The 16,732-nt window shown below is 37.7% G+C and overlaps 1 protein-coding gene across 1 annotated transcript in view; it reads right to left on the bottom strand.

Annotated features, from left to right (window-relative positions):
* TEX11 (testis expressed 11) overlaps positions 1–16,732 on the bottom strand; it is a 220,582-nt gene that overhangs the window by 171,714 nt on the left and 32,136 nt on the right. Inside the window, exons 5-6 of the mRNA XM_068963198.1 lie at positions 13,639–13,719; positions 13,438–13,557 (exon numbers count right to left, since the gene is read on the bottom strand). Coding sequence (XP_068819299.1) covers positions 13,438–13,557; positions 13,639–13,719 — 201 coding nt within the window. The remainder of the gene's footprint in view (positions 1–13,437; positions 13,558–13,638; positions 13,720–16,732) is intronic.

Here is a 16,732-nt window from a genome sequence, read left to right as displayed (position 1 = left end):
AGGACTGGAAAAGGTCAGTTTTCATTCCAATCCCAAAGAAGGCAATGCCAAAGAACGTTCAAACTACCACACAACTGCACTCATCTCACACGCTAGCAAAGTAATGCTCAAAATTCTCCAAGCCAGGCTTCAACAGTACGTGAACTGTGAACTTCCAGATGTTCATGTTGGATTTACAAAAGGCAGAGGAAGCAGAGATCAAATTGCCAACATCCGTTGGATAATTGGAAAAGTGAGAGCGTTCCAGAAAAACATCTACTTTTGCTTTATTGACTATGCCAAAGCCTTTGACTTTGTCGATCAGAACAAACTGTGGAAAATTCTTAAAGAAATGGGAATTCCAGACCACCTGACCTGTCTCCTGAGAAATCTGTATGCAGGTCAAGAAGCAACAATTAGAAATGGACATGGAACAACAGACTGGCTCCAAGTCAGAGAAGGAGTACATCAAGGCTATATATTGTCACCCTGCTTATTTAACTTATATGCAGAGTACATCATGAGTAACACTGGGCTGGATGAAGCACAAGATGGAATCAAGATTGTGGGGAGAAATATCAATCACCTCAGATATGCAGATGACACCACACTGAGGGCAGAAAGTGAAGAAGAACTAGAGAGCCTCTTGATGAAAGTAAAGAGGAGAATGAAAAAGCTGGTTTAAACTAAACATTCAGAAAACTAAGATCATGGCATCTGGGCCCATCATCTCATGGCAAATAGATGGGAAAACAATGAAAACAGTAAGAGACTTTATTTGGGGGGGGGGGCTCCAAAATCACTGCAGATGGTGATTGCAGCCATGAAATTAAAAGACACTTGCTCCTTGGAAGAAAAGCTATGACCAACCTAGATAGCATATTAAAAAGCAGAGATCTTACTTTGCCAACAAAGGTCTGTTTTGTCAAAGGCATTGTTTTTCCAGTAGTCATGCATGGATGTGAGAGTTGGACTATAAAGAAAGCTGAGCACCGAAAAATTGATGGTTTTGAACTGTGGTGTTGGAGAAAACTCTTGAGAGTCCCTTGGACTGCAAGGAGATCCAACCAGTCCATCCTAAAGGAAATCAGTCCTAAATATTCATTGGAAGTACTGATGCTGAAGCTGAAACTCCAATACTTTGGCCACCTGATACGAAGAGCTGACTCAATTGAAAAGACCTTGAGGCTGGGAAAGATTGAAGGTGGGAGGAGAAGGAGACGACAGGATGAGATGGTTGGATGGCATCACCGACTCAATGGACATGAGTTTGAGTAAGCTCCTGGAGTTGGTGATGGACAGGGAGGCCTGGTGTGCTGCAGTCATGAGGTGGCAAGGAGCTGGACACGACTGAGCAACTGAACTGAACTGTACTGAATAAGGGTGGTGTCATCTGTATATCTGAGATTACTGATATTTCTCGCAGCAATCTTGATTGCAGCTTGTGCTTCAACATCCACATCCATGTATGACTACTGGAAAAAACCATAGCTTTGAGTAGACAGACCTTTGTGAGCAAAGTGGTGACAAAGCAGACCTTTGTCTGATTTTTAATACACTGTCTAGGTTTGTCATAGTTTTCTTTCCAAGGAACATGGGTCTTTTAACATTGTGGCTTCAGTTACCATCCACAGTGATTTTGGAGCCCAAGAAAATAAAATCTGTCACTGCTTCTACTTTTTCCCCTTCTATTTGCCATGAAGCAATGGGATTGGATGCCATGATCTTAGTTTATTTGAATGTTGAATTTTAACCCAGGCTTTTCACTCTCCTCTTTCACTCTCATATAGAGGATCTTTAATTCCTCTTCACTTTCTGCCACTAAAGTGGTGTCATCTGATCTGAGGCTGTTGATATTTTTCCCAGAAATCTTGATTCCAGCTTGTGATTCATTCAGCCCAGCATTTATGATGTACTTTGCACTGAAGTTAAATAAACAGGGTGACAATACACAGCCTTGATGTACTCCTTTTCCAATTTTGAACCAGGCTGGTTCTAATGTCTGGTTCTAATCGCTGCTTCTTGACCCACATTCAGGTAACTCAGATGACAGGTAAGGTATTCCCATCTCTTTTAAGAATTTTCCACAGTGTGTTGTGATCCACACAGTCAAAGGCTTTATTTAGCATAGTCAATAAAGCAGATGTTTTTCTGGAATTCCCTTATTTTCTCTATGATCCAACAAATGTTGGCAATTTGATCTCTGGTTCCTCTGCCTTTTCTAAGTCCAATTTGTACATCTAGAAGTTCTCAGTTCACATACTGTTGAAGCCTAGCTTGAAGGATTTTGAACATTACCTTACTAGCATGCAAAATGAGCATAACGTCCAGTAGTTTGGACATGCTTTGGCATTGCCCTTCTTTAGGACTGGAAGCGAAGCTAACTTTTTCCAGTCCTTTTTTGTGCTCGTCCTTGCGTGAAATGTTCTCTTTATCACTCAAATTTTCTTGAAGAGATCTCTAATCTTTCCCATTTTATTGTTTTATAATGATTCTTCATTATACCTATCATAATATTGTTTTTATCTAAGTATGTATATGAAGAATATCCACTCTCACACATTTATGTAGTTGGAAAACAGTCTTTTCAGATAATTGTGGCTATTCTTCTTTGATACAACACCAAAACTCAGTAAGCGGCAGTTTCTTAAAGCTTAGTTGTAATGTGAATTCTGGAACCATACAAATGAACTTTTCATAAACTTTTACATTAAAACTCATGGAGTTTTACTTGATGAGTCCATCAAAGGGTTATAAGTGGGCAGGCATGAATTGTGACAATATGAACTGGAAATTTGGAAAATATTGGTTAACTAAGTTATGTAGATATACCAAAGGTTGACACACTGCATTAGAACATGTCCAAAAAAAATCATTCATACTCACCACTCTTATTCAACATAGTATTGAAAGTCCTAGCCAGCACAATAGGTTAGAAAAGAAAACTTGTACAGATTTGAAAGGAATAAAATCATCCCTATCTGTGGATGACATGATAGCCCACATAGACAATTTTAAAAAATTTACCGAAAAATTCTAGAATAAGTCAATTTAGCAAAGAGATAAGATACAAGATTAAGAGTAAAGGGACAAAGTAGGTGATTAAATAGTTAACTCTACCACGTGTATGCATGTGTGTTAAGTTGCTTCAATCGTGTCTGACTCTGTGACCCTGTGGACCATAGCCCGCCAGATTTCTCTGCCCATGGGTTTTTCCAGGCAGGAATACTGGAGTAGGTTTCCATTTCCTCCTCCAGGGGATCTTCCCAACCCAGGGATCAAACCCACATCTTTTATATCTCCTACGCTGGCAGGTGGTAGTCCTGCCAACTCATGCCAACCCCACTAGGGGATTGTAAGTAGGAAAAATATATAGTCCCTGTAAGTTAATTACTCAAGAAAGCAGGTTTGCTTAATTGCAAAGCAAAGCAGGCTTGCTCAGCAACAGAAGCATGAGACAAGCCCCCAAACAATAAAATATTGGTGGCAAGAGACCAACATCCTGTCCAGTGCACACAATAAATTAATGACCCCTAGGACATGCTCTCTGCACATATTTAAAACAACAACAATAATTTGTGGACCTAGCTTGACAATGTAGGAACAAGACAGCTCCCTTGCCCAACCTGGAAGAGGAGATGATGATGGAAGCATGGTTATCTACTCAAGAAAGACCAAGAAGGTCTTCTCCTCTTCCCCACTTTTCCTTTGATTATGAAACTATAGCCCAGTTAGTTCTTGGGAGCATAGCACCCTCTCACCTGCCCACTTATAGCCCTTGCAAATGACTTATTCTAATAAATCACTTATCTAACACTTGCCTCTCACTAAATTCTTTCTGTACTGAGATATAAACTTCAGAGCTTTCTGAAACACCACCCAATGGTTTCAAATAGACTAAAGCTAATAGTCCAGAAATAAATGCTTACATTTAGGGTCAACTGATTTTTGACAAGGGTACAAAGACAAGTCAATGAAGAAAGAATAGTCTTTTTTAAAAAATGATGGTAGGACTGGATATTCAATACAAAAGAATAAAATTGGATATCTACCTCATACCATATGAAAAAAATGACTCAAAGTGGATCAAAGGCTTAAATGTAAAAGCTAAAAGCTATAAAATTCTTAGACTAAAATATAGGAGTAAATCTTCCTGATCTTGGGTTAGGTAATGGTCTCTCTGATATGACAACTAAAGCACAAGCAACAAATGAAAATAATAAATGTCAATTCTTCCCAAACTGATATACAGGCTGAACACAAAATGTAAATTCTAGTAAAATTTTTTGAAAATGTGGACAAGATTATTCTAAAATTTATAAGTAAAGGAAAAGGAATTAGAATAACTAAAATAATTCTGAAAATAATAATAAAATGGAAAGTATCACTCTACCCATTTACAAGACATCATTGGCTATAGTAATCAAGACAGTGTGATAGTGAAAGGGGGATATACCAATATATCAAAAGGAAAGAATAAATATCCCAGAAATGCCAATAGATCCATCCACACAAGTATGGCCAACTGATATTTAACAAATGTGCAAAAGCAGTTCAATGGTGGAGGGATAGTCTTTTTAACTAAAGGTGCTGGAGCAATTAGATATCCATAAACAAAAAAGGAAACTAAATCTCACATCTTACAGAAAAATTAACTCAAAATCAAACACAGATTTAAATGTTAAAGGTAAAGCTATAAAACTTTTAGAAGAAAATATAGGAGAATATTTTCATATTTAGGATTTGGTGAAGAGTTTGAGACATGACACCAAAAGCATAATCCATAATAGGAAAATATCAACTGGACTTAAAATTACTTTTGTCTGCAACACTATTGAAAGACTTAACAGACAAGTTACAAACTAGGAGAAAATATTTCCAAACACATATTTGCCAAAGAACTCAAATCTAGACTATATAATTTTTAAAATTCACAGTAAAAAAAACAAACAGTACAGTTAGAAAATGCTCAAGACATGAACAGACATCTCACTTAAAGAGAACATACAAGTGGCAAATAAGTACATGAAAAAGAAATTCAACATCACTAGCCATTAGTGAAATGCAAATTAAAATTGATGAAATAATACCACACATCTAACAATAGCTAAAATAAATTAGGCACAATACCAAATGCTTGTATGCATGCAGAGAATGGGATCTCTCAGATATTGCTGGTGGGAATTAAAATGGCACAGCCACTCCAGAAAACGTTTGACTTGACAGTTTCTTCAAAATAGACAGCTAAACATATACTACCCATTTGATCCAGCATTTACAGTCCTGGGCATTTATCCACAGAAATAAAAATCTATGTTCAAACAAAAATCTAAAAAAAAAAAAAAAAAAAAAAACACTACACACAACTGTTCTTGTCAATTTTATCTGCAAAAGCCAAAATTGGAAACAACCCAAATTCCTTCAATAGTGAATGGCTAGACAAATTGTGGTATATCTATACTGCAGAATACTACTTGCAAATAAAAAACAAACTATTGATAACAGAAAACTTGGATGAATGTCAAAGGAATTATGCTAAGTGGGAAAAGTAAATATGAAAAGGTTACATACTATACCATTCCGTTTTTATGTACCACTCCAAAATGACAAAATCATAGAACTGGAGAATAGGTTATTGGTTGCCTGGGACTGAGGACAGGGGAATGGGACAAAATCATAGAACTGGAGAATAGGTTATTGGTTGCCTGGGACTGAGGACAGGGGAATGGGTATGACTACAAAGGTGAAGCATGAGGAATCTTTGTGGTCATGGAACTTTTCTCTATCTTGACTGTGGTGGTGATCGTGGGGATAGTGGTTACCCAAATCTATCCATGTGATAAAACTGTATAGAAGAACAGATACAGATGAGTTCACATAAAACTGGTAAAATATGAATAAGATTTATGGATTGTACCAATGTCAACTTCTTATGCAAGATGTCACCAAGGACGAAAAGTGGGTGAAAGGTACACTAGAGCTCTACTATTTTTGCAACTTCCTGTGAATCTATATTTTAAATAAAAAGTTTTTAAAAATCATATTAGCTAATACTCTGATTTCATCAGAGAAGTCTAAGTATCTGGAAGCTCTCATGGTCATGGTAGAGATATACAAGTTTTCCAAACTTCTGATTTTTACTTTTTTAAAAGTTTAAATTTTATCACCGGCAACAAATAGTTGGTTGCCTTCCTTGAAATCACATTCCCATTTCATTCATTTTTATAAAAATGTCTGCTAAATACCCAAGTCTGAATTAACAAAGTTTATCTATCAGTCAGTCTTTCCAGTAAAAATGGTGTTCTGTGAAAACAAAAGTAGCTAATTCAGCTCACAACCCAAAGAATTACATATGGGCCTTTCCTCAAGACAATCCTCACACTTCAATATACAGCAGAAATACTATGGGAACTTCCCTTTACATTACTTAGAATATTAAAACATTATATACTCAAGAGTCAAGGTTTAATAAAACTAATCATTTTTATTGCTTCACCAAGGGCATTTTTAAATAAAACCATAATTCTTTTTACACCAAGGGTGTAGCAATGAAGAATACAATAACTAGTAACGGATATGCCACTGTCTTGATTATTGTTAAAGTATCAGCAGCTTTACCCACCACTGCTTTTGAACCACTAATACAAATGTTAACAGAGTTAAAAAAGCAAATGCTCTGAATTATCAGAACACATTTGACCTCAGAGATGCTCCCACCATACTAACTTCTTCTACTGCCTCATCATCCATCCAGCACTTAAACTGCTATAGTCTGTCTTCTGTTTTTCACCTTGCCAATGATATTGCTTTCCTAAGGTCACTATCATCTTCCAGAATGCCAGATCCTATAGCCTTTTCTTCATCCTCATTTTTTTTCCTATTTCTCTGAAGCACTGACCACTGCTAATCATCCAATTTTCCCTTGAAATTTTCTTTTACTCTCATACATGACTCACTTTTATAGTCCTCTATCTCTGGCATGTCATCCCATCTTTATGTTTGCTTTACTTTTTGCTACATTCTCCCCCTCCCCCGACCCCAACAACATGTATACATTTGTGAAATGAATTAGTTTTCTTATTCTCCCTTTTCTGTCTCTGAACTGAATGGTTTAGTTCTTCTCACTGAGCATAAATGTTTGCTTCCTTTATCTGCCCCCTTCATTTCCATTCTTGTTGCTAATACTACAGTCCAAGCTCTTATCATTTCATGCTTACACTTATGGTAGATTTATTTTTTCAATCCAGTCTAAGCATTATTGACAGATCGCACTTTGTGGTACCTTATCCTTCCCAAAAACCTTCAACCACTACACTACCTTTAAAAATTATTTTTTCAAAGAGCCTTCTCAATTTGGGCCTTCTCAACCTGACCCAACTTATTTCTTAAAACTCAGTCCTTACTATACCTTTTCACAAGTACTTTCCTTTGAATAAACAGATCATTGAATAGTCCTTAAACCAGACATGCACATTTCTATCTGCATGACTTTGCTCATGCTCAAGGCTGTGTTATGCTTGGAATATCCTGTGCCATCTTCCCCTGCTTATCTAAATCTTTTCCTTTCTCCAAAGTGCAAACGTTTTAAATCCTTTGTGTGTCTCCCTCTAACAACCCAGCCCACAATAATCTCACCCCCTGCTTCCCCTTTCCTATAATCATATAGCACTTGTCTATACCAGTGTCTCTCAATCTTTTATAGTTTATATACTACTGTCAGGAGTATATTGCTTAGAGAAATATCAACAACCTCAGATATGCAGATGACACCACCCTAATAGCAGAAAGTGAACAGTAACTGAAGAGCCTCTTGATGAAGGTGAAAGAGGAGAGTGAAAAAGCTAGCTTAAAACCCAACATTCAGAAAACTAAGATCATGGCAACCAGCCCCATCACTTCATGGCAAATAGATGGAGAAACAATGGAAAGTGACTTGGGTTCCAAAATCACTACAGACAGTGACTACAATGATGAAATTAAAAGACGCTTGCTCTTTGGGAAAAAAAGCTATGACAAACCTAAACAGCGTATTAAAAAGCAGAGACATTACTTTGCCAAAAAAGGTCCACATAATCAAAGCTATGGTTTTTCCAGTAGTCATGTACAGATGTAAGAGCTGGACCATAAAGGAGGCTGACTATCGAAGAATTGATGCTTTTGAATTCTGGTGCTGGAGAAGACTCTTGAGAGTCCCTTGGACAGCAAGGAGACCAAACCAGTCAATCCTAAAGGAAATCAACCCTCAGTACTCACTGGAAGGACTGATGCTGAAGCTGAAGCTCCAATACTTTGGCCACCTGATGCAAAGAGCCAACTCATTAGAAAAGACCCTGGTGCTGGGAAAGATTGAGAGCAGGAAGAGAAGAGGGTGACAGAGGATGAGATGGATGGATAGCATCACTGATTCAATGGACTTGAGTTTGAACAAACTCTGGGAGATAGTAAAGGACAGGGAAGCCTGGTGTGCTGCTGTTCATGGGGTCACAAAGAGTCAGACACAACTGAACAACTGGAAAACAATACTACCATCACTCTTCAGGGGGACAAACAGGTCAGAGAGGGATAACAGGAAAGTAGCTTCATTTGTAGAATAGGCATTTAACGTATTATTTATTATGTGCCAGCTACCATACTAGATACTGATGATGTACAGATTAATTTTTATGCTAATACTTAACTAGTAGGAAAGAGAGAGGACTGAGGCTCTTGGTATAATAAAGGTAGTGGACTTTCCAATTAACTTACATCTTCAGGACACCCTTCACCATAGTCTTTATGGATAAGCTAATGGCTCATATGCTCCTATGACCATACCATCTTTTATAAGTGCTCTTACTCTACTAGAGTGAAGGGTAGGAGGGAGTGGGAGGGAGGCTCAAGAGGGAGGGGATATATGTATACTTATGGTTGATTCACACTCTTGCACAGCAGAAACTAACACAACATTATAAAAGAATTAGACTCTAATTAAAAATAAATTTTAAAAAAATTTAGAAAGAAATCAAATTGTTTTAAATAAATAAACTCAGCAAAATTTTCAAGGCCATAAAAAAAAAGAGGAAAGGGAGCAGCAGAGGACATAGCCAGCAGAAAGAGGCATTGCCAATAGACAAGGGAAATGGGTAATTTGGAGAAACACCAAGATCTATAGTTCCTTCTACAGTGCTAAAAGGTTATAGATGGATAATCTGTGGCACAAGGGTAAACACAATACTTGCATCACCTTACCACCTTAAACAAAGTCTGTGCTCCACCTGATCTATGCCACTCATCTTGCACTTATATTGTCCTTTGTCCATTTTTCAAAAAGTATTTATAACCTAAATTCCAAACTAGCTTATCATTTTCTTAAGGGTGGTAACCATACCTTCAAACAAAAAGAGGCACGAATGTACAATAAAGATAGTCTCTGAAACAAGTGGTGCTAGGAAAACTGGACAACTACATGCAAAAGAACGATATTAGACCATTTTCTCTTACCAAATACAAAAGTAAGCTCAAAATGGATTAAAAACCTAAAATGAAGGACTGAAAGTCATAAAACTCCTAGAAGAAAACATAAGCAGAAAACTCATTAACATAAATACTAGCAATATTTTTTTGGATCTTTCTCTTAAGGCAAAGGAAATAAAAGCAAAAATAAACAAGTGAGACCCAAACTTAAAGCTTTTGCACAGCAAAGGAAACCAATGACAAAATGAAAAGACAATCAATTGAACGGGAGGAAATATTTGTAAATGATATGACCAATAAGGGATTAATATCCAAAATATATAAACAGTTCATACAACTCAACACCAAAAAAGCAAACAGTCTGATTAAAAATGGGCAGGTCTAAATAGACAGTTTCCAAAGAAGACCTTCAGATGGTCAACAGGCACATGAATAGATGCTGAACATAACTAATGCAAGTCAAAACCACAATGAGATATCAATTCACACCTGTCAGAATGGTTATCATCAGAACGAACACAAATGACAAATGTTGCCAATAGTGTGGAAAAAAGGGAACCCTCATACACTATGGGCTGTAAACTGGTACAGTTAGTATGGAGAACAGGATAGAAGTTTCTCAAACACTAAAAATAGAACTATCATATGACTCAGCCATTTCATTCCTGGGTATATAACTGAAAAATAAAACACTAACTCGAAAAGATACATTCACCCCAATGTTCATAGCAGAATTATTTACAATTGCCAACATATGGAAGCAATCTAAGTATCCATCAATAGATACCAAAAGAAGATGTGGTATGTATATGTACTGGAGTACAGCTGCTGCTGTGGCTAAATAGCTTCAGTCACGTCCGACTCTGCAACCCCATAGATGGCAGCCCACCAGGCTCCCCCATCCCTGGGACTCTCCAGGCAAGAACACTGGAGTGGGTTGCCATTTCCTTCTCCAATGTATGAAAGTGAAAAGTGAAAGTGAAGTCGCTACTCAGCCATAAAAAAATAAAATTTTGCCATCTGCAACAACATAGATGGACTTGGGAGGGTACTATGCTAAAAAGTGAAAAAAGCCAGATAGAGAAAGAAAAATGCTGTATGATATCACTTGTATGTGGAATCTAAAAACCGCATCAAACTAGTGAATAAAACAAAAAGACTCACAGATGCATAGAACAAACTTGCAGTTACCAATAAGGAGAGGGGAGGGGGGTAAGGGTTATATAGGGGTAGGGGATTAAGAGGTACAAACTATTATGAATAAAATAAGCTATAAGAATATATTGTATAATATGGGAATATTTTATAATAACTATAAATGGAGTATAACCTTTAAAATTGTCAATCACTATAGTGTACATGTGTAACATATAACACTGTACATCAACTATACGTCAACGAAACAGTAAATAAAATAAACCATATAGGTCTTTTTCACATGAACTACTATCAAGCCAAATGTATCCCTGTCACAGTATATAATATAGAGTTGTGATCTCTTAAATATTAGATTTTTATAGGCCTGAGGAGGTTAAGTAACAGCGCAAGGTCATAGAGCAAGTTGGTAGAGGAGTTAAGATATAAGACCAAGACCTGCTGGACTTCATATCGATTTTTCAGTGGTTGCATTAAAGTAACCGACAAAGGATATTAACATTTAAAAGCAAACAAAATTACCACAAAGGGCTCTCTTTTTATACAGTAATGTAATTTGAGTAAACTCCAAGAGACAATGGGGGACAGAGGAGCCTGGTGTGCTGTAGTACATGGGGGGTCACAAAAGAGTTGGACATGACTTAGTGACTGAACAACAACAAAGTTTTGGATAGGGAGTGTTAGACTAAAAGTCAGAGAATCATGGTTCTAGTCTCAGATCTTCAATTAACTTGCATCATCTCTCTGAATCTCAGTTTCATCATTTAAAAAATGAGAAGGAAATTAAAACCTAACTAAATGGGTAATATCTCATATCCATGGATCAAAACACTTAACATTATTAAGACAGCAATACTCCTCAGATTCATTGGTTTTCTTATCAAAATTCCAGCTGGCTTTGTTGCAAAAATTAACATGCTTTTCCTAAAATTCATATGGAAATGTGAGAGACCCAGAAAAGTCAAATAATCCTGAAAAATAGCAAAGCTGGAAAATTCACCCTTCCTTATATCAAAACTGACTACATAGCTACTGTACTCAAGACACCACAGCACTGGTATAAGGACAAACATACAGATCAATGGAACAGAATCAACAGTTCAGAAATAAATCCTCACATTTCTGATCAATTAATTTTTGACAAGGGTGATAAAACCATTCAATGGGGAAAGAACAGTCTTTGACAAATGGTGCTAGGACAACTGGAGGGTTACATGCAAAAGAATGCAAATGGACTCTCATCTCATGCCATACATGAAAATTAACTTGAAATGGGTCAAGTCCGAAATGGAAACTCTAAATCTATAAAATTCCTAGATATGAAGAAATTAGAGCCCTCAGAGACTAGTGGCAGAAGTGTAAAATGGTACAAACCCACTGTGGAAAACAGTCCAGCAGTTTCACAAAAGGTTAAACAGAGTTATCCTGTTATTAAGCAATTATATTTATAGGTATGTATCCAAGAGAAATAAAAACATGTACATGTAAAAATCTGTACATGAATGTTCACAGTAGAATTATTTACAATAGCTCCAAATTGAAAACAATCCATATGTTCATCAATAGCTGAATGGATAAACAAAATGTGGTATATCCATATAGTACAATAATATTTGGTAATAAAAATACTGATAGATGCTACAACATAGACCGGGCTTCCCTTGTGGCTCAGCTGGTAAAGAATCTGCCTGCAATGCAGGAGACCTGGGTTCAGTCCCTGGGTTGCGAAGATCCCCTGGAAAAGGGAAAGGTTACCCACTCTAGTATTCTGGCCTGCAGACTGTATAGTCCACAGGGTCACAAACAATTGGACATGACTGAACGACTTTCACAACATAGATTAAATTTGAAAACATGCTAAGTAAAAGAAGCTAAGCACAAAAGATTAATTGTTATACGATCTCATTTATATGAAATGTCCAGAACAGATAAATCTATAAAGACAGAAAGTAGTTGCTAGCGGTCAGGAGGAATAGGGAGTGACTGCAATGGATACGGGATTTGTTTTGGGGGTAATGAAAATGTTTTAAACTTAAGATTGTGCTAAAAGTTCTCAACTGTATGAATATACTGAAACCACTGAATTATATTTTAAATGTGTGAATTTTACAGTATATGAATTATATTTCTGTGAAGATGTTAAAAAATGAGATTAGATGATTTTTAAATTCTCTTTCATTTCCATAATTACATAATTTCAGAGAGTAAACTCCTCCCAGCTTATATTTTGTCAACTTAAAATGCACACCGAACAGCTTGGTGACAAAAGAAGGAAACCTATAAGCCAAACGGGGGTAAAGTACAACTCTGAACACTGACATCAGCACACTTTTAGAAAATATTAGCAAACAACTAAGAATAAATGCAAATGTGAAGGCTCTTTTGGGGCATTACTTTAGGTATTGGAGAAGGAAATGGCAAACCACTCCATTATTCTTGCCTGGAGAATTCCATGGACAGCAGAGCCTGGTAGTCTACAGTTCACGGGGTCACAAAGAGTCAGAAATGAATGAACGACCAACACACTTTAGGCATACTGTGAATGTAAGAGAGTCACAGAGATAGGTGTTTCAAATAGAGACCACTGCCACAAATAAATGATAGATATTACATGCAGTGGTTGAAAATAAGGATTAGTTAAGTCTTTTCAATTGCATCTACCCCAATAAATACCAATTACCATTAGTAATGTCACCTTCAGCTATAAAACAGAGACTAAAAAGGTTAAATATAATATGCAATAAAAGACCAATGACACCTGACTTTCTTCTAATAGGTTATATCTCATCGCTTTTGCATTTACATATAGAAAATGCCGCACTGAAAAGCTCTGGTGACTATGATACCTACTGCTTCTGCTTGGTAAGAAAGCACTTTCAAAAGGTCTCTCTCCACAGTAGTCTTCTGCATAATCATATGTTCCTCAGTGGGGCTCCTCTGAGTTAATTTGGAATATAACTGCTCCAGACTCTGGAAAATATAACACAATACAATGTAATGATAAGAATAACCACAATTGCTACTAACAGTTAAAAATCAACAGTAACTTACAGTCATGGCAGATTGAAAAAAATCATCAGCAAGCGCCACATTTCCAACATCCACCCATCCTTTTCCTGTTTTCATATTCATCTGGAAGAAAGAAGGTACAAAATAATTGTTAAAAATTCACACCTCAAAGACGTTCAAGATGGCAGAGGAATAAGATGGGGAGATTACCCTCCCCACCCAACAAATACATCAAAAATTCATCTGAATATGGAACAACTTCTACAGAATGCCTGCTGAACACCAGAGTTCCAAAAAGGCAAGCCAACCTCCCTACAACGAGGTACAACAAAAGATAAAGATAAGAAAATAGACAAGATTTCAGGACAGGGACTTGTGCCCCTGGGAAGGAATCACAAAAGAGGAAGTTTCCACACGCTCAGAAACCCCCTCAAAGGAGGGGTCAGGGGGGAGCTCTGGAACCTCTGAGGGAAAAACAGCAACAGGTGCTTAGAAGGCAAAACGGAGAGAATTCACCTGGGTTCATTGTCAAACAACACTTTTCAGCAGAGAAGCAGCTTACATGCCCCTCACAACAACTGGGGCTAGATGCTCAGGCTCAGGCTTCAGGGGTCAGACCCCAGGGAGAGGATCAGGGTTGGCTGCCATCAAGATACTCTGAGGGGACTAGAACAACACAGCTGAGGGAGTCCAGGGAAAATCATGGGCTAGCCAGAGAGGCAAGAGATCACTGCTGTGGGAACACTCTAACTACACACACTCCCAGAATGCAGGACCTCACCTTTGCCAGTGCCATAGGTGGGATGAGTCAGCTGCGGTCTACAAAGGTAGAAAAGACACTGCAAGAGCTAGAGGCAAAGGACAGGAGGCCAATACAATCTCAACCCCAGGGGTTGCATGTGCCACCAAGCTGTGAGCAGGCACAGGTCACTGCCCACACCTTCCTGGGAGACTGAGCAGTTTGACTCTGCTGAGGGACCCACAACTCAGGGCCAGCTCCCATGGGGAAGTACATGAGCCACCTGAGACTGTGAAAACCTACCACAGGTCTTGGCTCCAGCAGGCACTCCCCACACACCCCAACTGTGTCCAACTGAGCATGTGAGCCCTAATAGGCTGCCTTGTGTCTGGGTTGGGAACAGACACCAGAGAGCAGCCTACAAACAGAGGGAGGGCCAAAACCAAAGTGGAACACCAGAGGATGTGTGAGCAAAGGAGAGAAGCACTCCTATAGCAGGTGCAGTAGATTAAATCCCCACAATTAGCCTGAGACTGTGGGCTTAGGAGCAACTGTGGACTTCAGGAGCAAGTACAAGCTGGAGGAAGGCAAGATATGAGTCTCAGACACACTGCACAGAACAGCTCCACAGATCTTCCTAGAAATATTGGAGGAATTTCTGAATAGGCAGATTGACTAGAGCACACAGTGTGGAAAGGTCAGTGGAGGAATTACAAGAATATTTTCATATCACCATTCAATATATACTTTGCTATTTTTTCCCTTTTTTTCTTTATAATACTGTTCTAATGTTTTTCTCCATTATTCTTTTAATTTTTATTTTTTATAACCTATTTATTCCTTTTTAAAAAACATCTTATTTTAAAATAAATTAATTTTTTCCCTATTTTTACAGTATTTTTAAATTGTATTACATTTTCCCCATGTTTTTTATTTTGTATTTTTGCTAGTCTAGTTTTTAGTATTCATTTTCACTTATGGGTTTGTCTATTGGCTTGACTGTTCTCTTCTGACTCCTGCTTTTATCTTAATTTTATTTCTCTCTTCTGTTTGTAAGTATGTAAGTTTCTTTGGGTGTTCTGGGCTGTTCAGTGGAGCTTTCACCATTAGTCTTCTCTGCTGCATGACCTGTGAAGTCTTGGTCCTACAGTAAGGGTTCAGGCCTGAACCCCAAAGGTGGAAGACCCAAGTTTAGGACTTTGGATCCCAGAGAACTCCCAACCCCATGGAACATTAATTGATGAGAATTCTCCCAAAGGCCTTCATTTCAACACTGAGACCAAGTCCCACCCAAAGGCCAGCAAGCTACAGTGTCGATGCCTCACACCAAAACTTCTGCAAACAGGAACACAACCTTGCTCATTAGCAGAGAGGCTGCCCAAAGCCATATCAAACCCATACACACCCCAAAACACACTACTGGACCCAGCACTGTCCTTCAGAGAGACAAGATCTAGCTCCATCCACCAGAACACAGGCACAAATCTGCCAAACCAGGAAACCTTCACAAGGCATTGGTCCAACCCCACCTAGGGAAGGGAGACTCCATGGTTAGAAGGAACTACAACCTTCCCACCTGTAGAAAGGAGACCCCAAACACAGTAAATTAAATAAAAGGAAAAGACAGAGAAACATCCAGCAGGTAAAAGAACATGGTAAAAACTCATAAGACAAAACCAATGAAGAGAAAATAGTCTACCTCAAAAATAAATCAAGATTAACGATAGTAAAGATGATCCAAAGACTAAGAAATAAAATGGAAGCACAGATAAATAGACTGGAATCACAGATCAAGAAGATACAAAAATGTTTAACAAGAGTATCTGTAAAATAATCCACAATATTAACAGATTAAAATGAAAAAATAGGAACAATTCAATAGATACAGAAAAAAGTATTCAATAAAATTCAACAATCATTAGTGACAAACTTAAAAAAAATGTTTAACAAGGACCTAGCAGAAATAAAGAAGAGACAATCAGCAATGAACAACACAATAACTGAGATTAAAAATACACTAGAGGGAACCAACAGCAGGATAACTGAGGCAGAAGAATGAATAAGTGAGCTGAAGACAAAATGGTGGAAATAACTGAAGCAGAGCAGAATAAAGAAGACAGTCTCAGAGACCTCTGGGATCACGTTAAGCATACCCAACCTTTGAATTATATGGGTCCCAGAAGAAGAAGAGAAAAAGAAAGGGTAGGAAAAATACTGGAGGAGATTATAATCAAAAACTTCCCTAACATGGGAAAGGAAATAGCCACCCAAATCCAGAAAACCCAGAGAGTCCCATACAGGATAAACCCAAGGAGAAACACACCAAGACAAATACTAATCAAACTAATGAAAATTAAACACAAAGAACAAATATTAAAAGCAACAAGGGAAAAGCAA

The sequence above is a fragment of the Capricornis sumatraensis genome, chromosome X (genome assembly GCF_032405125.1).
Source record: "Capricornis sumatraensis isolate serow.1 chromosome X, serow.2, whole genome shotgun sequence".
In the NCBI taxonomy this organism is placed as follows: domain Eukaryota; kingdom Metazoa; phylum Chordata; class Mammalia; order Artiodactyla; family Bovidae; genus Capricornis; species Capricornis sumatraensis.
This window is presented reverse-complemented; position numbering and strand designations above follow the sequence as displayed.